The sequence below is a fragment of the Rhizopus delemar genome, genomic scaffold, assembly GCF_000149305.1.
Source record: "Rhizopus delemar RA 99-880 supercont3.10 genomic scaffold, whole genome shotgun sequence".
NCBI classification, from domain to species: domain Eukaryota; kingdom Fungi; phylum Mucoromycota; class Mucoromycetes; order Mucorales; family Rhizopodaceae; genus Rhizopus; species Rhizopus delemar.
This window is the reverse complement of record NW_027137836.1, coordinates 1,437,323-1,460,905: the sequence shown is the minus strand read 5'-3', so window position 1 is coordinate 1,460,905 and position 23,583 is coordinate 1,437,323. Positions and strand designations below refer to the sequence as shown.

Genomic DNA, 23,583 nt, shown 5'->3' with positions numbered 1-23,583 from the left:
AAAAGCAAACTCGTTATATAACGGTTATAACACATTGTTGTACTTTGTTAATTCAGCCATTTAACTCCTATCCTATGAAGTTTTCCCTTTTTTTACTCACCTTCACACCTAATAAAAAAAATAAGTCTTTCCAAGTAAAATAAAGTGCAGTAAAAAGATCATGGTCGTAAACAGTTTGCTCCGTGCAACTCAAGAGAAAAGACGGCTGACAAACACAAAAATAGAGAAAGATAAATAACAAGAAACTGTGACAGTAAGGGCCTCAAGCCTCTATACTTTACGGAAAATAACATGAAAATCCCCTAGTGTAACTTGCATTATTTAAATCAAAATAAAAGGACTGTTCATGACAGCTTGCTCCTCTCTTTCTTTCCTGATATCATTAATTCGTCTAGTGAATAAAAATAAAGAACCATAGTTGAAATATAGCTAAGATATCCATGTAAAAAAAAGTATTTGTCCTGATTCCCAGTGCATCTTGGCTCTTTTAGCCAATCGTTGAAATTTCGGACAAAAGGAAACTTTTATTATTTTTCATGCGAATAAACTATAAAAAGTGTATCTTTTTTTTCTTTTTTTCTTGTATTCTTTATTCACAGTATGGCTCTTAACAGAAAATTAAGTAGGTTCATCGGTTTATTTACTTAATTTTTACTAAGTCTTTGCAGCTTTAAACACTGGTGCTGAAATTCCTTTGGTTGGTCTTGGTACCTGGCTTTCCAAGCCTGATGAGGTTAGAAAGGCAGTCAAGTATGCTCTTGAGATTGGATATCGTCATTTGGACTGCGCCTATGTTTATTGTAATGAAGATGAAGTCGGTCAAGGCATTCGTGAATCTGGTATACCTCGTGAGGAAATCTTTATTACATCTAAGGTAATAATTTTTTCTTGTGCATATTTCATTCATCTAAATGCGTTCTTTTAGGTGTGGAACACTCACCACCGTAAAGAATATGTAAAAGCAAATGTACGTGCAACACTTAAGGCTTTAGGTACTGATTATCTTGATCTTTACTTGATTCATTGGCCAGTTTCATTTATTGTAAGTTAGCCATGTGTAAAACAAAAGATGAATAGCTCATTTTCTTTTTGATAGAATCCCGGTACTCCTGAAGAAACACCCACAGTTCCTAATATGGACTATTTGATCCCTAAAAAGTAAATAGTTAAACACGCGTAAAAGCTTTATTCAATCTAAATTGTATTCAGGGATGGAAAAGTTCAAGTTGAAATCGTGGATGACACAGAAACATGGAAAGCCATGGAAGAACTTGTTGAAGAAGGCCTTGTTAAAGCTATTGGTATATCTAACTATAACATCGAAAAGACCAAGAAAATTTTGAGCATCTGTAAGATCAAGCCTGCTATGAATCAAATCGAACTTCATCCTGCCCTTCAACAGCCTGAATTGGTCAAATTTTGTCAAGAGAACGGCATAGCTCTCACTGCTTACTCTCCTCTTGGAAACAATGTGTATGGTGAAGAGCGTATTGTAGATGATCCTATTATCAAGTCTGTGTCCAAGAAGTTAAATAAATCTCCTGCACAAGTGTGTATTGCTTTTGCTGCTCAAAGGGGCTTGGTGGTTATTCCCAAGAGTGTCACACCTAGTCGAATTTCTGAAAATTTCCAAGATTTTGTATTACCTCAAGAAGACTTTGATGCCATTGCCTCTTTGGGTTCACGAAACATTCGTTACAACGATCCCGGAACCAAAGAATGGTTTGTTGATATCTTTTAAAAAAAGCCTTTTATGAATAAAGGAAGGCTATGTACTTATTTTTAAATATAATTATTAAAAAAGAATAAGAAGTTGAGGGGGGAGAAGGGACTATGTGACAAAATTTCTTTGAATCATGACTTTTTTTTACGCCCAATAGCCTTTTTTCATTAGTTTGGCTCCCATCCCTCCCTTCATTTATTTTTTGAAATGACTAGCAAAGGCTAAATGACAATATTATTTCTTTAACTACATATTTTCTAAGTTTTAGTTGTAAACTAATGCAAATTAGTTACAAGATATACTGAGCATGCATGTGTAAATATATGTATTTCTACCAATAAGGATACATATACTCCTTGTATGCATCATCATCGTACTATATATCAGAACTTCTAAGCTCATTTTGTGGTTGCACCTACTTAATAATGGCTTGTGAACATATAAAAAGTCGAATTCGTTCAATAAGTAATTATCATTATAATAATTGAAATTTTATTTAATAAAAAGGGGATTATAAAAATCATACAAACATCAAACAAAAAATAAAGTTTTATAATGAAAAAAAAAAAAAAAAAAACAACTCCTTTTATTAAGTCATGTAAAGCTCCTACTGCATAAATGACCCTTATTCCCCAATGAGAAAGAAATACCAGCTAATTTCGTTTTTCTTCTCTTTTTCACTCCTTTTTCTTCTTGTTTATTATCAAATGGAGAATAGCGAAAGTTCGTTTCAACTATGGTCACCTCCTACCTTGGACTTGTCTTTAGATTCTTTCTCGACAGAAATTCTAAGCCAATTTGATAAAAACGGTCAAGAAATAAACAAGAATCCAATTGAACCAGAAATTTTAAAATCTCAAATGGAACAAAATAAATCATCTTTTTCATACGATGCACGGTTATCATCAACAATTGAACGTGGGATGACACCTTCCTTGATGGATGAAGTCGAATCTTCTTCAACCATCAATTTGTTTAGACGATCATCTACTTTTCTGAGGAGCAAGTTAAGTGTGTGCAGCAAACGAAATTCGGAAGAGATTGGGTCTGATTCAAAGCTATCTTCTGTCAGTATCGTTACCGAAAATACCTCCTCTCGTCCTTATCCTCCCAAGCCTTTGGAGTATTCACCCGTGATTGAATTACCCTCGGATAGCTTGGAGTCAATTGATAGTGTAAGTATCGTTTCAAGTCACGAAGAAGACGCAACAGAGGCAGATACAGACCCTTCAAAACGCGAATATCTTACTGTAGAGGTGGATGGTGATCGTGAAAGTTTCGATTCTTCTTCAGTTGTGACTAAGGAATCTGAGATGGAACAACAAAACGATCAAGAAAGAGTATATGCAGAGAAGAAAGAATCATCTGAATCTATCAAGGCCGCTCCTCATTTTGTAAAGGACGTCTGTATTAATCAACAACAAACAGCTCCAAAGAGGAGAAGCATTTTCTTTTTCAGATTCTGTTAACCTTTTTTTTTTATACCTGAATTTAACAAACTATTACTTTTAATAATAATAATAAATGTTTGACTTACATCCTTTATATGACTCTTATGTCCTTCTTTTTTTTTTTTTTTTTTTTCTCGCAGAGATCACAAGCGCATTAAAGTGGAGGAAATGCCTTTTTAAAAGCAAGCTCACTCTTGGTAAACGTCAACTTGTCCAGAAGAGACTATGTGTGATATGCTGTAGCCATGAGGAGCTACTTCTTTGTTATCCACGAAAAATGACAGGTTTTTGGGGATGAAGTGTGGGGATTTGGAAAACTCGTAGAATAACAAGAAAATTTCCTAAGTCAAGATCAGGTTCGGTCATTTTGAAATAATAAAACATATAAAGTGATCATAAAACATTATTAAAAACGCATGGCGGGTATCACTGGAAACCCCCCCATAAACTCGTACATGTTAAAATTCGAAATTATCAAAACTATAGTTAAATAAAATGATCAGACATACAAGCGAAAATGGATGAACAGGCTACATACTAAGGTACTGAGAGTGGGAATAGACTATGATGCAAATGGAAAGGATCATAAAAAATATACTCACTTTGTAAGAATACATTTCTAAAAAATTTTCCGAAGATTATAGTAAAAGAGTAAGAGATAATGATTAGCATAGTAAGAGACATTATTTTCTCTATTTTTTCTTTTCTTTTTTTTTTTTTTTTTTTTTTTTTTTTCTTTTTTTCCTTATATTTACGCTAAAATGACACTGAAGAGCATGATTAGCAATCCTATTTTGGATCAATCAAGTACTTCTTTGCTTATGGACAAGCCTCACCTGAAAGATAGTGACGCATTGCCATTGATGCGTCAAACTTCTCGCTTCAGTAAAAATAAATTTCGAAACTCTTTTTTACTCCCCAAGGATAGAATCAAGTCCATTATTCATCATCCACTTATGAATCGACAAAAGACACCAAGTGAACCTATTATCCATTACAATGGTCCATTTGAAACATTGGATCAATTACCTGAGGACAAATATGAGTGGATTGTCTCAGAGTCCTTTGATATGAATGATCAGCCTGCTAATCCACTATTAGATTATCCCAGATCGGTTGTGTTTCGCAAACCTCATCATATCAATGCGTAAATATCTATAAATTCATATAGTTTCACTTACTTACTTCTTTAATTATATTAGGTCTGCTTTTGGATTTCACGGTACACAAACTCAGCGCCCAAAGGCTAAAGGAACTTTTTATATCCGGGGTAATACATATTAAAAAAGCAGTAAAAAAAGATAGATACTATTTTTCATGTTTGTGTGTTTGCTAAAGAAAATAGATTAGTTTTACAAGTCAACAACCAATACTTATCAAAAACCTGTCATATCAAACCTTCAATTACAATAGAGGATGAGGTATTCTATGGTTCATGTATATTGAGCCAAAGATGTGGAAAAATTGGTACTCAAGCTACAATGGATGAGACTTATTTGATGTAACTCATAAAATAATAGTAGAAGTACAGTATTGTCTCATTTGTTTTAATATAGTGATTTTTATGGTGAATCAACTGCCACTTTGTCCGTTCACTCTCGAGCTAAAAACTTTTTTGGCTCAATAAGCTCGCATTTTAACAAACCTGAAATATGCCTTGGTTCACATGAATTCGACATCACCATAACTCCATCAGAAAAGAAGATTGAAAGAATTACTTTACAAAATAGCGAAACAGATGATCAGTATCAAATATTAGTAGTTTATGGAACATTTGTCAGTACAAATGTCATGACCCTGTTGCAGAATAAACTCATTTACGAAGGATACATTACTGTTTATACAAAAGGCAGATATACGCCGGTAAAATACACACAGAGCAAGCTCTCTCTTTTTTTTTTCTATAAAGCTCATTCTTTTTTATATATGTAGAGATGGAATCGTTATTGGGCTACATTATCACCTGAAGGCTTCGAATTATACGATTTTGAGTATAAAGAGGTAAATATCAAAAAAAGAAGAAGAGATATAGCTGAAGCAGCTTATTCATCTCTGTATAGAAACGAAAAGTACTTTACAAAATACCTCTTGGATCACTATTGGAAGTATTTCATCCACCTATAGATGACGACGAACGCCTTGTTGATGTGGGAAGTCTTGGTCTAGCTTTACAATTCTCTGAGCATGTATTGGATGAAACAGAAGAGATCACAGACGTTCTTGAGTATCGAATGTATGTCTTGCCCGATGATCTCAAAAGCTGCAAAGAGTGGGAGAGTGCCTTTACAGAAGTAGCTGCTCTCATCAAAGAATATAGATTCGATGATTGCTTTAATGCCACTCGGTTTGACCGTGATGATAAATCAATGTTTATTTCAATCAAGTTTTTGTGGTAAACTTCAAATAATAAAATACTCTTTTAATCATCATAATAATCGACATGGCTACCAGATTCAAATTTATCTTGATTTAATAAACGAAATAACTTTAATGCTGAATCTTCCATTTTAACCAATTGTCCCTATATAAACAAATGAATTACTCTTCTTTTTATCATATTTACTTTCTTACTTCATTTGCCATTTTAGTATAAAGTTTCTTTTGTTCTTCATCACCTAGTGATTCACGAACGTTTTTTTGCATCTCGTTAGCTAACGGACCTGGAGCATAAGATAGTGTACGAATAGAAGGCTACATTTTAAATTGATTTACATATTATGCTTAACTGAATAATTAAGACTCACATTTTCCTTTGTAATCACTTTCAATAACATATCACGAGCAGCCTTTCCTGTAGCATAAAGGCCCCAATTAGGAAAAGCTTGAACAGCAAGTAAAGAAGAAATGTTGACAATAGTCATTGTCACACTGGCATAGGTTTTGAATATACGAATAAAACCAGTTCTATATAACCAAAGCGTTAAAACATACTGTAGCCTTCGTCCTGTTCTTACATCAAAGACGTATATGAAGTAATGTTTAGATCTATATAAGTTTGTATTTCTTCCATTGTATAATCCTCTACTTTTTTCGATAGGTCTCCGGTGGATCCTGCATTATTGATCAATACAATTTTCGTTATAGGTGCAACATCGTTGTCACGCCATTCCTTTTGGTCAATGGATAAGTTATTTTACTTCTTTTCTCAATTTCAATGTCTTACATTCATCATTTCTTCCAATGGTTTAACAATTGTTTCTTCTACTTGAATAGAGCCCTCTAAACTAACATTAGCAATAAAGTACGTGTCAACATTAGGGAGTTGAACGGTTTCAAGTTCTGATCTATTTCTTCCAATCAAAATGACACTTGTTTTTTCTTGAGCATTAGAGGCAAATATTTCTGCAATTGATTTGCCAAAGCCACGATTGGCTCCAGTAATTATATAAACTGTGTGTTTTAATAACATTTTAATGTGGGAAAAACAAAAAAAGAAAAAGAAAAATGATAACGCGTTTGAAAAAGAGCTGCTTTGTGAAACGTCAATCGTGGCATAATTTCAACAATTGGAAATCACTGAGAAGTTTTCTAATGGCTTTCAGCACTTTCTCCTGTTATATTATAAAACAGCAAAAAGTTAATTATAAGATACCTTTAATAAGCTAAAGTGACATGAACTGGTTGCTTTACATGAATTTAAGATTTAAAATAGAAACCATGAAATACTTCAATAAAGCACAATGAAATCTCTAGTTCCAAACAGTGTAGCCAGGAAATATACCTTATAGTATAATTTGTATTAGTTATCCTTATTTACCTCGCAAGGAAAGCAGTTGATGAGCGTAGCTGTGAAAACGATAACTGCCGAATTTATTGTCATTTTTTTTACAGCCAAGTATGCGTAATATATTTTCCTCACTCATCTCAAGTTAACGGGACAAGCAGCAACTCGACTTAGCCGCTCATCGTCCTGACCCAGAACTCTCGTACTACCAGTTTTAACAGTAGCTTCTAGATCTTCTTAGGGTTAGAGAGGTATTTTTGCCATCACTATTTTAGCAGGAGGAGCGGATTATAATGTCTGGATTTTGTTGAACATAATCTTATAAAAAAGCAAAAATTGGCGTTAGAATTTATTTAGATCTTGATTTGAGAAACCAACAAAAAAGGAATTGGAAAGAGAACAAGGAAACGCTATATATCTAGATTTAAGCAGGTAAATATGAATAGAGAAAGAAAATGACATCCATTCCCAAAATAATTGTACCAACTTGACTTTTCTTTTAGTGGAAAATTCTTTAAAGAAATAAATAAAAAAATACTGCACTATTAGAAATGTATTCACACCCCAAAAAAGTATGGGAATCATTTGCTAGACCTGAGACAGTTTTTAAAGACATCACAGAATCCAAATCAAGGAGAGGTAATGATTGCAGAAATATAAAGAATGACATAGAAATATTAAAGGAACTGGTATCAAGGATAAATAGAGAAAAATTCAATAATAACCAAAAAATTGTCTAACGGAAATATATTATTTAGACATTGGGGCAGATAAAGAGGCATGAAACTGAATCTTAATAGATCTTTGAAAAGAAATGAATTTGCTAAAACTACACTTGGCCAACTGCTGTTCAGATATACCAGACCAAATGCTTATTAATACTACTCCTGCACACGGATACCTTTTCTTCTCTATCTACACTCAATTTCAGTAGATCTCATGTAAGCATTTCTTCCTGGCAAAAAGTCACTGCTCAATCATTTACTAATACTCTGCCAAATTTAGAAGCCCCAAACTCTAGAGAGCGAAAAAAAAAAAAAAAAGTCTTTCAAAGACCGTGGGGAGCTTTTCTTTTATTTCAGTTATAATTCCAGTATCAGTCCTTTTGATGAATGGAATAAGATATTGAAGAGTGATTATGAAGCATGTCTAATATGACGGTTACAATGACATTGTTATTATATGTTCTGCTTGTTACTTTATGTTTATACGTATCTGTTATTCTGTGAATCCATGGGAGCTGCAGAGATCTGCTGCCTAAAAATTTTCTATAGAAGAAGGTGTGAGCAAATCATTATAAGAGAAAAAATAAATTCCGAAGCAGGTATTAATACAATGCACACATGAGATACTTCTTTAAGACTAAAGAAACTAAACTGTTTATATGGTATTTCAAAAAGGACGATGGAATGACCCAGGAAGTGCTCTCTACTCCTCCTAAAAAAAGATAGACACCTTTATCTTACAAACGGATATTTTATTTTGTTAAAAAGAGCGTGATTATTATGCTGACCAAGAAGCTAAGAGATCATAGACAATTCTCAATCAATTTTTTTTACTTCTTTGATTTCCTGATCCTAAATTTACTTTATTCCTTTTCTTTTCTCTTTTTCACCTTTGAACTCGGATGTCTAGCGATTACAAAAGGCTTTCAGGCACTATTTTTGGAGACCAAAAAGCCGTTGGGCATGTACTTGTTGAACATTCTGACAAAATAATTGAACATACTTGGAATAAGTTGATGCAAATAGTTTCAGATCATGTCTCTATGGGCAAATACGATCAGAATCGAAAGCGTATACCAGAAGTTGATGTTCAAATGGGGTTTTATCGACGTGAAAGAGCAATGATGATTAATTTGGATACTTTGTTTAATATTACACATGAAGGTTAACATTTAGCACATAAGGTTCCATTCTGTATTAACTTATTCAATGCAAATTTTCAAACAAAGGCAAAGGCTATCTTTCTTTTCTCAAGAGACTTACTACTCAATTGGATGCTGATAATCCCGTCTCCATAGCCCTCTTGAGCCACATCATTGAGCAATCCACTTTACCAGGTCAGGATATATTACAGCAAGTATCATCTACCATTTTATCCCTGATAGATAAGAAGCCTGGTAGAATTCAACGCATAGTATCTCTTTTGACTGAACGCTACCACAAATCAAATTTCAGGAATAATGTTCGGAAGCAAATAAATAATTCAACTCAAGGCATTACAAGTCTAAACGCTGCCATTCTTTGGTCTTTGCTTGCAGACAAATTTGCAGGAGAATTAGCTACTCACATTTGGAAAGATAAAGTTGGCGTTACTTTGATCAAATCATTGGCTGATCCTCATGAAGATGCTTTGGTTCGCGTGTTTTCCTTGTTAGCTCTTGAGAAGTTTGCTGCTACTGGTAATAAACAAATTTTCCGCGTAAATATTGATTTTGTTTATAAATGTAAGTATATTTTTTTTAGCTTATTGTCATGAACGCATTTCTATGAACAATATCGATTTGCGGAATCTTTTGATAACCATTATGGAAGAATGTGATAAGGCTAATAAGCGAATCCATATGCTATCTTTTGGAGATACGATTCCCATGGCCTTATTCTCTATTCCTCCCCCTGGCCCTTTAAGGGAAGAATGGGCAAAGTACGCTCAGTTGAAGATGTGTGCTCAATGGGCTTTAGACCATACTTTTACAAGTAGTGAATGTGATATTGTAAGAAAGCCAAATTTTATACTTAAATAAGTCTTACCTTATGAATCGTGATGTAGGCTAGTCACCCTTGGAACCTTAAACATTTAACTATGATTATGAATCCTTTTGACGCCACCGCTAACATGAAATTGGCTAATAATGGACTTGAGGTACTAAATCACAAAGTATGAAAGTATTATGCTACTCACATGTTCATTTAGTTGCGTAACGACAAACGTTATTATGAATCTATTCGTGGGACAGCCTGTGTTAAGAAAGGGAAATGGTATTATGAAGTGCTGTTAATGAGCCACGGAATTATTCAAATAGGATGGGCCACAAACCAATGCTGCTTCTCTCCTGATGATGGTCAAGGCATTGGTGATGATTACGTAATTTTTTCAAAACGATTCAAATTATATGAACTTATGATGTCTTTTGATCATGATACATAGAATAGCTTTAGTTTTGACACATTTCGTGGGACACTTTGGTCCGATGGTATGTGTATTCAACCCAAAGGCATTCAGTTGCCTAGATGTTCAATTGGAGATATTGTTGGCACCCTTTTAGACCTTGACAATAGTATCTGCATCTTTTACATCAATGGCAAGGACGTTGGTATGTGTGTTGATCTGGAGCCTACTAATCATAAAGATGTTACAAGTAACCAACCTAAAATTTTTGGAGAAGCAAGAAATAAAGCCATGACCAGCGTAATGCCTTCTTTTGATCACAGGGTAGTCTCTAAAACAGCTGAAAGTACAAGCACCGCTACAGATGATACTGTTAACCAACAAAGTAAACCTAATTTTAAAAGCAAGGCTACCCCTACTGCTACACCAGAAACAATTGTTCCATTCACTGCTAGCTCAGTTGTGCCTGATTTGATTCTCAAAAATGAGTTTGCTGTTCCTGTTGAAAGTGCTACTTCTGAAAGTATTGATGATGAGGCTACTGTACAGACTAATACTGCCATCATACATAATCACAATAGCAATGTTTCCGTAGGATCTATTGATAGTAACATCGCCAATTGTACTTCTCAAGACAATGTTCCTGCTATACAATCTAGCAAAAACATGGATAGTGTTCCTCCTATTAGAGCTCCCGCTAGGACCGTTTCTCAAGCCCATACCATCGATAATAACAAAGAATCAGGTAATTCTCCTCCAGTTAGGGCTACCGTTGCAGTCCCCTGTAATGCTGCTAGGACTCCCACTAGGGCTTCTGCCAGGGTTACTGCCAGAGCTACTGCTAGGACTTCTGTTAGAACCTCTGCTAGGACTTCTGTTAGAACCTCTGCTAGGACTTCTGTTAGAACTTCTGCTAGGACTTCTGTTAGAACCTCTGCTAGGACTTCTGTTAGAACTTCTGCTAGGACTTCTGTTAGAGCTTCTGTTAGAACACTCGCTGGACTTCGTGCTAAAGGTCATTATGCAAAAATGCATCGTACTAAAGGTCGTCATGCTAAAGATTGGATTAAAAGACATGCCAAGGCTCCTTTGAATGCCCATGCTAGGGCCCTCAATTCCCAAGCCCATCACAAGTATCGTATCAAAGACGCAGACAATATTTCTCTTTCAATTAAATCTAATGCTGCTCCAGCAAACAAGCATACCATTGATGTTGCTGATGAATTAATGGGAACTTCTCAGAAAGTTGATTTAATCAGCGATGTTCAACTTCCTCCTTCTACTTTTGCTGCTACTATGGAGCGTGAACTTCAATCTGTTTTTATGAAGGCATCCTATAAACGCACCACTCTCAGAAAGCCTTTGGGACTCTATCCTGCTATTAGCTTAACTGCGAATCAACATGTGCGCGTAAACTTTGGTAATGAGCCTTGGATGTACGCACCACCTGTCTCACATAACGACTACCGACCTATCAGTGAAGCAGGCCACTTAGATGAATATTTTAAATCAAAGGTGATGTACTGGGTTAGGAAACGGGGTAAAGTAACTCATGGCAAGGCTTTTCGTCCAACTCATACGGAGCCTCTTCGTCCTTGTTATGGTGCTGATGAAATTCCTGAATATCAACTGCAGTTAACAGATTTTGAGGACGATGAAGAATACAGTGGCAAAACACTTAATGTTGATAGAGGAATTTGTACTATTTGCTATTCTGAACCATCTGATACAACTCTAATGCCCTGTCAACATGGAGAAATAGGTAGCAAGTGTTGCATGCTTATTAATAAATGGTAAGCCTGCTTTTTTTATTCTTGTAAATCATCACTAATGTTTCTATTAGTCATCTGTGTCGTAGAGATATTCAAGAACGGCTTGTCAACCACCCCCAATAAAAATAACAAGATATTGTCTATGTTCTTTTTTTTTTTTTTTTTTTTTTTTTTTTTTTTTTTTTTCACAAAAAAGAAGCATTTTATTGATTATGATTTTAAGCTTTATATAAAAGATCGATGAATCCAGCAGCAGCATCATCCAGGATAGTCTTGTCAGGCACACTAGCAGCAGTGCCATAGATAGCTGCAGTTGCGCCATTACCAGAAGAAGGATCATCCACAAGTTCTTTTACACATTCCCTAAGATCCTTCACAAATTGTTCAGCACTGTTCACCCATGGTAAGGTGACAGAGATATGAAGGGCAGCTGGATTTTGGACTGCACTTAAATTCCATCCACGTGTAGAAAGCTTATCACCAATATCATAAATGTTATATGGTTCATTGGCTCCAAAGGTAAGAACTGGGCCAATTGGATCACCTTTGACATGTAATTGTGGAATTGAAAGCACTCCATCTTGCATAATTTTACGGGCGCCAATAATTTGCTTACAACTATTGAGATATCCATCTTCACCCATATGCATAAGAGCAGCCCAGCATCCTGCAATTAAAGCGCCAGGCCTAGAATAGGAAATTGTATGAGTTCATATATTTTTTATACGTCATTTCGTTACCGAGAGCCTGCAATACTTGGAGACGCGTAAATACCACCAGTCCATTGAGAATACAAAAAGTATTGGTATTTTCTTATAGAACTATTACGGTACATGATGATGGAGGAACCTTTGGCAGCAAAACCATATTTGTGCGTATCACAGGATATAGACGTTACACCTTCAACCCGAAAATCAAAGGGTGTTGTAGGAAGTCCAGCCTTTTCAAGGAAAGGCATGATAAAACTACCGAGGCAGCAATCCACATGAAGTCCAATATTATGTTTCATAGCCAGTTTTCCAAGACCAACAATATCATCTGCAATACCATGAGGAAAATTGACAGCTGAGCCAGCAATCTTTTTGTATATTTTAGTGTACGTGACTCAAGTATATTAAACAATCTCTTTTTGTCTTACCATAACTGTATTCTTTGTAATTGCCCTAGAAACCCTCTTTAAATCCACTTTTAACGTTATAGGATCAACTGGTACAGTTACAAGTTTAATATTGAAGTAACTTGCTGCTTTCATAAAAGCAGCATGAATAGTGTCTGGCACAACCCTAAATTTTAACTGAGTTTTCATTTTTTTTTCTCTTGGCTGTTTCATTTTTTCCTTACATTTCCGGATAATTAATGCCTTTTAGGTCCTTGTACATATCACGGTATGTTTTACACGCCATAAGAATACTTTCTGTACCTCCACTGGTCATTGTTCCACATCCTGTAGCAGGTGCATTGTACATTGATAATACCATAGCTACAGATTCTGCTTCCATACGTCGAATACCTGGAAAAATTTCAGGGTGCAAAGGATTTGCAACCGCAAATATTTTATATGCTTCTGACAAAAGTCTTGTAAGATCTTCGCCTCCATGATAAATGGAACCAGACACTTTTCCACCTTCCCAATCTGCTCTCTTTAATGATGAAAGTCTGCATAAAAATTAGTTTCTTTTGTCTTTTCTAAATTTCATATGCATACTTTTGTAAGCTCTTCATTACTTCTTCTTCAGTGAATCCTTTAGAAGGCAATTGGAGGTGGATATCACATCCTTCTTCTTTAGACATGATAGAATGTTCCATTTCAGCAATGGTGCCACCAAGTTCCTTATCGATTTTAGCCTTTACACTTGGAAGTCGACGCAGTTGTTTGAATAATATCTAAAGAAAGTTTTCATTTAGTCAGTTGAATCAATCGTGAAGTAATACATACTTTCATAACATGAGCTTTTAAGTCATAGTAAGCACGGACAGGTCCACCAACTAAAACTTTATTATAAAACTTCCCCCAACAATTTAGTAAAACAAGGATAAACACAATATTCTTCAGATGTAGAAGACGACGGCTATCCAAAATGTCGTTTGATATTTGCGAAAAACGAATTAAAGTAGGAGATTTGTACGTTGCGCCTGACATGGAGAAGAAGAAAAAGCAAAAGGTTTCCCGACTGAAACAAAAGAAAAAATAAATCAGGCTCCGCGCCTGTTAATATTTTATTTAAAGCACATTCACTTCAGAAATCCTCAAGACGGTATGTGTTTGTTTATGTTCAATTGTACGCTTGTAGTTCTTTCTTCTCTTTTTCTTCACAATTCTGATCAATTTACTTTTGGTATGTTCAATAACTGTGGCATGAATGTCAAAAACATTTTCAGGAACATAAGGTGATCCTTTGAGCGTATAATCCTTTGAACCTAGTTCACGTACTTTATCCAACTTGATCACATCTCCAACCTTTACGTCCTTTAAGCGGTTGACAACAACCTTATCATTCTTTGTGACTAAAAATGGTCGGCCGGTAATATCTACCACTGCATAGTAACGTAATTGATCACGAAGTTTTTGAACTAATGATGAGGAGTCTGAATGAGTTGCTGTTTGAACTTGACGATAAATATCTATTGGAAAAAGAAGTATAAGTTTTTAGTTGTTTAGGCAAGCGAAAAATAGAAGAAAAAATAGCCCCTTTCTTACTTTGTATAGGTTGTTTAACTACAGAAGCTAAAAAAATATCAGCACAAAAGTTAAAACAGATTCTCTTTTTAATTTACTTCATTTCTACCTTTGTTTGCAACTGAATTTAATCTTCTGAAGAATGTAGAAAACATAATTACAAGCACGAACAAGGTTACTTTTGTTTTCTCAAAATTATTTTAATGAGGGTCTGTGACTTAATTTTGAAAAAGTCACAAACAGGGCTATTCTGCTTCATTCTATTTCATGCACCGTGTTTTTTAGCTAATTATTTACATCTCAACACGCAAATAAGAAGTTGATCAGCTTAAAAGCCCTTTTCGATGGATAAGAAATGCTTAAATAGAAAAATCATACATCTTATATAAGCCTAAAAGCCTTGAGTTATTTGCAAGCAAGATTTCATAATACAAAGTACCAATCTATCGTTCTATTAATAGGCTTTCTTTTAATACTATACTTTACTTTTGACCAAAACTCTTCACTAAAATTAAAAATGCCAAATATGGACATACTCTTAGCCTCTACTTTTAATGAACTTTATAATTGAAGAGAGTTTATGAATAGGAGCGTCGTACCATGTAAAATAAAGGCTATGCATACCGCTTTGGTCAAGGACATCCATGATTGTATTCAAATAATATAAACCATGCCCTGTTCTTAAGCCTATTCTTGCCGTAGTGACTACAGTTTTTTAGTTAGCCTTTCTCCTCTTGTATGCTAACAAGAGGATAGGCTTTCACAAGGAAATCAATAAATTCCTTGACTAGACATGTCCCTGAGGATATTTATCAAACTGTCTTTGGGCTTGGGATCCTCAGTTTTTGCTACGTGCCTTTTCTCGACTATTCACTCACATGGCTGACATGAGAATTGGTATTGGCTTCATCAAAAGATACACAATCCTGCTCAAAATCCAATATTCTGACTAAATCGCTGCTTTTCTGAAAAGAAAAATATTTTCAGTTTTAAACCTTGGAGTGCTTCTACTTTCTTGAAGCACTGAGTATACTGCCCCTTTACGTCTTTATATAAGCTTGACCAGTTGATAGAAATCTTTTAGGATAAATTCTGAAAATTAGAAAAACTCCACGTCAAAGCAGAAGGGCCAAATTTCTTATTTTTGGTTTCAATTCTTTGAAGCTATTTAAATCCGATGTTGTTAATGAAGAATTATTTTATAAGGTAAAAAGAAGAAGCTATATAGAAACTAAGCCATATTAAGCGTTTTGACACTGTAACATAAAGAAGCAGTTTGATCTACAGAAAATTAGCATTTTCTGATAACATACGATTTTAGTATTGCTTTAGACTGAGATGTGTTTGAGACTACGGGTCCAAGGAGTACTTGGTCAACGGTATTCAAGCATAATATATCTTTTTTCTGTTTGTTGTATGATTGTTTATCATGATATGTTACTCTAAAGTTAATTAAGCTATAAGACAAATAGTGAGTATTATAAATCAATGTGCATTCGATCAGGAAGCTTGAGAAAAACTCATTTTATAACAAACTTGAAAGACAAAACATGTTTTTGTTTAAAGAAGAAGAATAGCCAGTAAAGTTATAGGTTAAATGATATAGTAATTCTGAATTCATATATAGATTATAGTCTTTATGTATGAGTATTTAGCATCCTAAAAAATCCTTAGAAAGTAGTATATCCATAAACTCGATTTTAATTTAGTCTATTTCATGGACAGCTTCTTAGAATATTTTATGTTCATAATTGAATGAGTAATCATAAGGAAATTATCTACACATAGTCTTATTTTTATTTTATTTTTTAATCATATTGCACTACGATTGATACTCCAACCATTAGCCGCTGATACTAGTTCTGCTTCTTGCTCATAGATCTGCAGAGTTTTATCTACAAGTCTCACAGCCGCCGCTAGAGCCATAGCATCACCTATTAATATAAGTTTAGTAAAAAAAGGACATCCAATATTTAAGTCAATATTACCTTGTTGTTGTATAAAGCTAATGCGATAGATACCCCTTTTTTGAGCTGCTAAAAGTTGATATATTTCAAGCTTGAATTTCAAAAATACAGATTTTGTATCTAAAAGTACAGTAAATAAAAAGTCTTTTCATTTTTTAAAGAAAGAACTTACTATTGATTAATCTCATTTCTCCTTTTCTACGTATTCTACCATCTGGTTCTTGTCTTTCAGTGATGAAACCATCCATACACTAATCGCAAACAATTTTAGTATCTAAAAAAAAGCTTTGAAGCAATATTATTTTTTCTTTTTACTTCTTGTAGAACCTGTGATAGCTTCCCGATCGCTTCTCTTTCGTCTCTTGCTTCACATTCAATTGAACAGACCTTGGGTTGCTTGAAATGAAATAAACCTGGTAACCATGATGACCGTTTTGCATTATTGTTGTGTATGTGCAGAGCTGTAGGCTTTGCATGGCTTGGCGGGTTAAATGAATACCGATGTGCTTGCCTAGCACTTGGTGAGGGTGGCATGTCAAAGACGGGAGGTGGGGAAAGTAAGGTCACTTGGGCTGGATCGTTCCAAACTAATGAATTTGATTCAGCTGCTTTCCTGTCAAACATATAGGGCTGACGGGGAGCTCTCAGTAGAGGACTGTTCGGACATTGAGGCCCAGAAGGATCGACCTTGTTTCTAGGCCATAGTTGTATCATCCGACTAAATTTCGAATCTTGCTCAAAGACCGGATAATCAGAAGTTTCTGTTGTCGGATTATTATTGTAGTGATGACGGCGATGATTTGTCACTCTAGGTGATAACATGTGGCTGATGTTCATATGCTGCTGTAATGGAGGGTGATAATATGGCTGGGACGAATTATAGGGGGGATGTAAAATGTGTTGTTGCTGTTGCAGTGGCTGTGGGTAAGATGGACTATTATTATGCATACTGGGTGAATAACAAAAATGATTAGGTTTACTGACAACCGGTGATCGCCTATTGTATTGGAAATAAACACATTGTTCAAGAAGAAAAATTATAAAATATGTACCACATAGTCTGCTGATGTCGTAAGTTGTTAGGAACAAATTGCCAAGGACTCTTTTGGTGATGATCATCAAATAACTGATCAGTGCGAATGACATTAGGTTTAGGAGGTACAGGTGGAGGAATTGAAAGGGTGGTATGTGTAAAGGATTCACCATCTTTATCTGGGGTCACTGGCCTTAATGGTGTATTACTAGGTAATCGAGATAGAGGCTGAGTAGGTGTAGTATGGTGTTGGATTCCAGGAGACATAGGTGGTACTAATTTATCTTGTTGAGCTAATCTACTCATCATATCCTTCAAACCAGGTAAAGATTCTTTCCCATTAGAGAAAGCGCAAATAGTAATGGGTCGTCGACGGCGTTTAGCAGGAGACACCACTAATTTTATAAAATATAAGCTTATTTTCTTGCTTTTCATTTCAACATTTGTATAGAAACCTGAACGGATGTCATCGTCTCTTTCTGTTTGCCAATAGGAATTTGCATGTCTTTGAAGAAGAACATAGGTAACTTTTTGCATATTGTAACTAAAATTATGCTTTAATTCTCGTACTCGTATATTCTCACTACATATCTTCTCCCCTTCCCCTTTATTTTAACCATTTACACACAAACCTACTCAGTGTTTAATAATGCTTCCAAAATCTTCTCAGTGGATAGTTCAGTCCATAAAACTTTAAGAGTTTCCAAAATACGGTCATCTACTTCAGATATATGCCCCACAGGCCTACCAATCTCTGTAGCAGTAGGTGGGTCAGGTAAAGTGGTCAAGTTTGGTGGTGGGTCGACAGTAAACCAAGGGTGAGATTGTACTTCTTTCATCTAATATAAACATATATATTTTTAATATGAATTTTATATTTCTCTTTCTTTCTTTCTTCTTTTTTTTACTGTTAGCCTTTTACTAGGATTGATAACCAATATCTTTTGAATCAAATCTCTTGCCTCATTGGATACATGGTCTGGAATCTTGTATTTTCCCATTTTTACCTTATTTAATAACTGACGGATATTATCGTCATCAAATGGAAGGTGTCCACTTAATAGAGCATAAAGAATGATACCGCAAGACCAAATGTCAGAAGCTGAACCATCATAGGGAATACCCTTTGATAGAAAGATGTGAGATTTTTCTCTTTACATGTAGCTTGTGTAACACTTACATTAACAATTTCAGGACTGGCATAATGAGGTGACCTAAGAACGAAGGATTTATTTTTTGCCTCCTTTTTTTTGTTTTTCCTATTATTTCTATTTTTTTATTTTTACCCGCAACTCGTTTCAAGCAATGAGCCAGTTGGTTGAAGTGAAGCCATACCAAAATCAGCAATCTTTATGTTTTTTTCACGATCAAGTAGCAAATTCTCAGGTTTCAAATCTCGGTGACTATACACAGCAAATATATTCAGTTTCTATGTATGCTATACACGTATATATATTCATTACCATATCAAATGTCTGTGGCAGTAGTCTAAGCCAATTATGATTTGTTGAAAGTATTTTCTAGCTTCTTTTTCAGATAGCTTTCCTCGAGAAACTAAATATTCAAATAACTCTCCACCTTGAACATATTCCAATATCAAGTATCTAGGAAAACTTTAGCTTCAAAAATTTTTGCTGCTGTTTACTCATTTTACAGATTAGGAGAATCAGACAAGTCGATTACATCAAGTAAACTCATTATGTTCGGGTGTTTAATCAATTTCATGACCGCTATTTCTCTTTTGACAGCTTTTTCAACAGAAGCATTTGCAGCTAAGTGAGATTTGGGTATAATTTTAATGGCAACTTTCTCTCCTGTCATTTTATGAATACCAATCTTGACGCAGCCTATAGACATAATTGAATTATATAAAAATCATAAACTCTGTGTGCATACCTGAAGAGCCTTTCCCTAATGTTTTTCCTAGCCAGTAATCACCGACATCTTTTCTACGTCGGTTGCCAGGAGACATGATAGGAGAACTTTGCTTTTTAAATAATACTCTTCTTTGAGGTGAAGGAGATGGAATGGTATCTACAACAGTCATTGTTTGAATTTAATAAAAAAAAAAGGATTGAAAGGTTCTAGTGAAAGAAAGGCTATCAAATTTGAGAAAAAGAGAAAAGTGAAAGTTGTATGAGACAAAAAAAAGAAAGAGTCAGAAAAATGTTTAAAAAAATGGTTCAAATGATGATGAAGAATCTTTTTATTTTATTACAAAAACTTTTTGTTTAGTTTCATGTCTTCAACTCTTTTTCAGATATATGAAAGGAATGTGCTGAACTTCCTTTTGTACAATGCAGTCGGAGTATCGGATATTCAATTACTTGCAACTTTCGTCTTATTTTCTCCTCTTTTCTTTGACTTCCATCAAATTGACTGGGCTTTTCTAAAAAAAAAATCAGACAATGTCTTTCTCCCGTGTAAGTTCTTGCGCGTCACCTAGTGTTTTTTAGATGTTTTGATTTGCATAGTTCAAATTTGGTGCAAATGACTTTCTAAACCATGTACTCTTTTTAATGCGTGACCGACACAATCAGAAGAAACAGACTGACAAATACGCTTATATCTTGATTACAAAAGTTCTAACTGAAAATTCCTTTGGCGTCAATTGTTGGTGAATAAAATATAAGAAGTAGCATAAACAAATCCGTACTTCTATGCATGTAAATGTACTTTTATTACTTACTACAGATTGAAAAGAGGAAGAATAACGAAATCTAGCAAGTAACCAAAAAATTTGCATCATCATCAACAGTAGGCCGGATCAAATCAACCTATAGCTCTCTTTATATGCAGCTAGCATCTTTGTTTCCCTAGATATATTGCATAAAAAGAAAGCCATCCAATGGCTAAAAAATGGAGTAACTATTATATTATTCAATAGTACTCTCAGGTACCCATCGTATAGAAACTCTCGGAAAGACATTTAATAGGTTCTTTGGGTTAGCATTTTTCTAGGGATGCACAAAATCCTAAGAAAAGAGAAATGAGAAAGTATTCTTCTTCTTTTTTAATCTTAATCTGTATTTTGATGTATTCAAGCAAATGAATAAATACCACCTATACTAACACCACAATAGAGAATTTGGGTTAGATTTCAAATAAAATAATAAAGCTTTCTAATTTAATGAATCTAAAGCAAAATTTAAGATTATGAAATAAATAAATAGTATTTGTATTCCATTTCTAATAATTTTTTAAACTGATCTCATTTCTGCAACAATGGCGTAATAAGGCATAAAAGAATAATAAAGACAGAGAGGGGTGAGTATGAGACATGATTATACACCATAGCATTAAATTAAAGTAATCCTTCTGTTGCAGCTAGTCTTCTTTCATTACGGCTTGAATTGTCATAGTTTTTCCTTTTTTCACTTGAATTAATTTTAATATTTTCTTATTTTTTACGACGATTCAAGTACTTTAATAGTGATCTGTTGCTATAAAAGCGTTTTTTAGGTTCCGAGGTGCAAATCATTTTTCGACATGAAACTTTTTCAATAGTACATTACACCATTTTCTACTCAACCTTAAAGAGTATATATGGAAAGACTACTTTGAAAGAGAAAGCATGTATTTTATTAAAGAGTTTAATAGAAAAGAGCTGCCTCCAGACAAATGGTTTAAAGTAATCAGTACTAGAGTTTTTACTGGCGCACAACCTGCTCAATGCTTTTTTATAATCTCTTTTCGGCGTCTTCCTTGCCCTCTATTTTACCTTTTGAGATTTTGATATTAATGTAATCCAAAATAAAATCGTTTCATATCATGGGTATTGAATGAAATCTAATTTCAAACGACATAATTTGATCCAATTAGATACAAACACTATTTCCCAAAAGCGGTAGTTACTTTTATTGATGTATTTTCATATTTGAAGCCTTTTTACACACTGTATAAAAATTACAGTGCTACAAACGATTTTTTTTTTTTTTTTGGTAAATAAATAGTTCACTTTTATTTATAGAACATAATAGGAATCACGCGTCTGAGAGCGATGTGAACCAAAAGAAACAGAGTGTAAGCGACTGAACATGCTAATCAACGTCGAGTCTGCCCCTTTTGAGGATGGCAAATTGCGACATAGCACGAGTGACCAGCTGATTATTAATAAAGGAAAGCCGTCAATAGTAAATCTCCAATGGGCACATCAGATAATGGAGATTACACAGCAGCCAAGGTCCGAAGATCGGTGTTGTCAACAAAAACCCCCCCCCGCTGAAAAGATCAGAGGATTGAGCATACATCAAATTGAGTGAAAAGGAGGTGTTGTAAGGCTTCAGTATTGGTAGAGCAGAGTTGAGACTGTGAAGGTGTCGAGTCATTTTCAGATTTTGAGAGAATTGATTGACTATAGAGTTTACGGTGGAATAGACGACACCAAAAGAGTAAAAAATAAGAAGGGTACTTCTTTTTAATTGCTTTTGAAGTTGATAATTGAATGTCTTCATCTCAATAACGACGTGAGCCGTCATTTAGAGGGACACAGTTATGAACATTAGGATTTTGGTCCTTGAGTAGTAACATGGTCTGTTGATCAGTATATTTGTCCATACAGGCCGAAATTTCGAACAAATAAGCTCCTTTTATTCTTGATGATCGGAATAGCCTAGTTTTCAACTTATTCAACTTAAAAGCGTCATCACTGTGAGCTGAAGCAACTTAGTCGTGCATTGCAGACACCTTAGTGCCTGCTGTTATGGATGTGTATGACCTATTTTTTGCTTTGCGGTTGGGCAGTGTAGATTGAGGCTCTATTAACTGATTGAAACTTTGCGGATTGGAACGAACCATGAGGCAACGAGGATTGGAACAAGTATGTCTTTCAGTCACAATGCTGCCAGAGTAGGATGTGAAGACGATATAATTATCTGCCCTCCTGCTTTTAACTGGATTTCTTCGTTAATCTTTCCCTTCCAAATAGAAGCAAAAATAATAGAACTTGGAAATTTTTTATTATATATTAAATCTAAAAATAAAGAATGGCATGAAAAGAGCCTTTAATACCTCATCTCCACCTTCCACTCTGACAACTTTGTGGTTGGTACCAGGAGCATAGCGTTCGCGCATTTTATAAATAAAAACCCATACACCAAGTAAAGATAATTTAGCACGCTTTTAAAAAGAAAAAAATTGGCGACTTTTATAACTTTTTTTCCCTCATGTTCATCATAAAGAAATTGGATAATATCATTTACGAAGACGATTTAGGAAATCAACACGACAACAAAGGAAATTAAATAATGAATATTCAAATAGAAGTAGTTAACGAAATGTATCCGATTGAAAATGTGACAAATTTTGACACCTATATCGATTTGAAGCCACCTGAGAAAGAAGTCAAAGAGAGAAATAATCCATCCGCTGAAAAGCCTCAAAATGATGATAAAAAGGGCTCATACAAGCATTATAAGAAACAGCTTTTTTTATCTTGTTGAGGGAAAAGGAATGAGTGTTAGAGCTGCCGTTCTGAAGCTCGACATTAATGTGCGCACAGCACATGGATGGTTTCAAAGAACTATGAAGACCCTCAGGAATATGTTCAGAAGTCATTTAGTAGTGTAAGACCATTCGGTAGATCCCCTGTCCTTACAAATGAGCACAAGGATTACATGATTCAGTGGGTGGGCGAAAACACCGATTCTGTTGTGTTAGAAGATATGCTTGATGCTTTGACTGAAAAGCTCGGATATCTTCAAATCACTAAAAGTAGCTTCTATAAGTTTTTTTAGACAAAAATGTAGGATTACCTTTAAGCAAGCGCATCTGCAGTCTGTTGAGAGAAAATAGCCCTGAAAAAATTGAACAACACTACGAACAGATTAAGAAATGGATCGAGACTGACTTGGATTTCACAAGCAATCGTGTGTTCATAGACGACGCAGTCTTCCATATAAATCTCAAGAAATTTTTTTTGGTCCCAATAAGGAAGCTGCGCAGTAGTAGAGGTGTCCAAAACAAGACCTATGATCACTATCATTCTAAGTGCCATTTCTCCTTTTGGCTTTGGGAATACAAATGCAAGGCGGCCCCGAGCACTAGATCCATCAAAAAAGAGAAAAGCGACTAGAGGAACAAAAAGTTGAGAAAAAGCAATAGTGGCAGTACAGCTACCGGCCATT

At 34.8% G+C, this 23,583-nt stretch overlaps 8 protein-coding genes across 8 annotated transcripts; 5 read left to right on the top strand and 3 right to left on the bottom strand.

Annotated features, from left to right (window-relative positions):
* Positions 1 to 600: 600 nt before the first annotated feature.
* Positions 601 to 1,741, top strand: RO3G_12514 (uncharacterized protein; the record flags this gene model as incomplete). Its single annotated transcript, XM_067667098.1, has 5 exons — positions 601 to 622; positions 669 to 874; positions 926 to 1,042; positions 1,097 to 1,158; positions 1,210 to 1,741. 5 exons carry the CDS (start codon positions 601 to 603, stop codon positions 1,739 to 1,741), a joined length of 939 nt encoding a protein of 312 aa, XP_067523199.1.
* A 689-nt stretch (positions 1,742 to 2,430) lies between these two features.
* Positions 2,431 to 3,192, top strand: RO3G_12513 (uncharacterized protein; the record flags this gene model as incomplete). The annotated part of the gene is made up of 1 exon (XM_067667097.1): positions 2,431 to 3,192. One exon carries the CDS (start codon positions 2,431 to 2,433, stop codon positions 3,190 to 3,192), a length of 762 nt encoding a protein of 253 aa, XP_067523198.1.
* A 743-nt stretch (positions 3,193 to 3,935) lies between these two features.
* Positions 3,936 to 5,570, top strand: RO3G_12512 (uncharacterized protein; the record flags this gene model as incomplete). The annotated part of the gene is made up of 6 exons (XM_067667096.1): positions 3,936 to 4,321; positions 4,377 to 4,444; positions 4,588 to 4,675; positions 4,731 to 5,037; positions 5,107 to 5,175; positions 5,235 to 5,570. 6 exons carry the CDS (start codon positions 3,936 to 3,938, stop codon positions 5,568 to 5,570), a joined length of 1,254 nt encoding a protein of 417 aa, XP_067523197.1.
* A 312-nt stretch (positions 5,571 to 5,882) lies between these two features.
* On the bottom strand, positions 5,883 to 6,583 carry RO3G_12511 (uncharacterized protein; the record flags this gene model as incomplete). The annotated part of the gene is made up of 3 exons (XM_067667095.1): positions 5,883 to 6,078; positions 6,129 to 6,283; positions 6,338 to 6,583. The coding sequence occupies 3 exons, from the start codon at positions 6,581 to 6,583 to the stop codon at positions 5,883 to 5,885; spliced, it is 597 nt and encodes a 198-aa protein (XP_067523196.1).
* Positions 6,584 to 8,666: 2,083 nt separating this feature from the next.
* Positions 8,667 to 11,541, top strand: RO3G_12510 (uncharacterized protein; the record flags this gene model as incomplete). Its single annotated transcript, XM_067667094.1, has 7 exons — positions 8,667 to 8,787; positions 8,922 to 9,302; positions 9,367 to 9,614; positions 9,671 to 9,763; positions 9,815 to 9,985; positions 10,049 to 11,429; positions 11,525 to 11,541. The coding sequence occupies 7 exons, from the start codon at positions 8,667 to 8,669 to the stop codon at positions 11,539 to 11,541; spliced, it is 2,412 nt and encodes an 803-aa protein (XP_067523195.1).
* Positions 11,542 to 11,999: 458 nt separating this feature from the next.
* On the bottom strand, positions 12,000 to 14,613 carry RO3G_12509 (sphingosine-1-phosphate lyase; the record flags this gene model as incomplete). Its single annotated transcript, XM_067667093.1, has 9 exons — positions 12,000 to 12,468; positions 12,522 to 12,859; positions 12,920 to 13,064; positions 13,123 to 13,437; positions 13,487 to 13,665; positions 13,718 to 13,914; positions 14,113 to 14,403; positions 14,480 to 14,506; positions 14,568 to 14,613. The coding sequence occupies 9 exons, from the start codon at positions 14,611 to 14,613 to the stop codon at positions 12,000 to 12,002; spliced, it is 2,007 nt and encodes a 668-aa protein (XP_067523194.1).
* Positions 14,614 to 17,449: 2,836 nt separating this feature from the next.
* RO3G_12508 (uncharacterized protein) lies at positions 17,450 to 19,505 on the bottom strand (the record flags this gene model as incomplete). The annotated part of the gene is made up of 8 exons (XM_067667092.1): positions 17,450 to 18,002; positions 18,095 to 18,297; positions 18,466 to 18,582; positions 18,639 to 18,672; positions 18,745 to 18,861; positions 18,922 to 19,062; positions 19,113 to 19,305; positions 19,355 to 19,505. 8 exons carry the CDS (start codon positions 19,503 to 19,505, stop codon positions 17,450 to 17,452), a joined length of 1,509 nt encoding a protein of 502 aa, XP_067523193.1.
* A 3,460-nt stretch (positions 19,506 to 22,965) lies between these two features.
* On the top strand, positions 22,966 to 23,193 carry RO3G_12507 (uncharacterized protein; the record flags this gene model as incomplete). The annotated part of the gene is made up of 1 exon (XM_067667091.1): positions 22,966 to 23,193. The coding sequence occupies one exon, from the start codon at positions 22,966 to 22,968 to the stop codon at positions 23,191 to 23,193; it is 228 nt and encodes a 75-aa protein (XP_067523192.1).
* Positions 23,194 to 23,583: the final 390 nt, after the last annotated feature.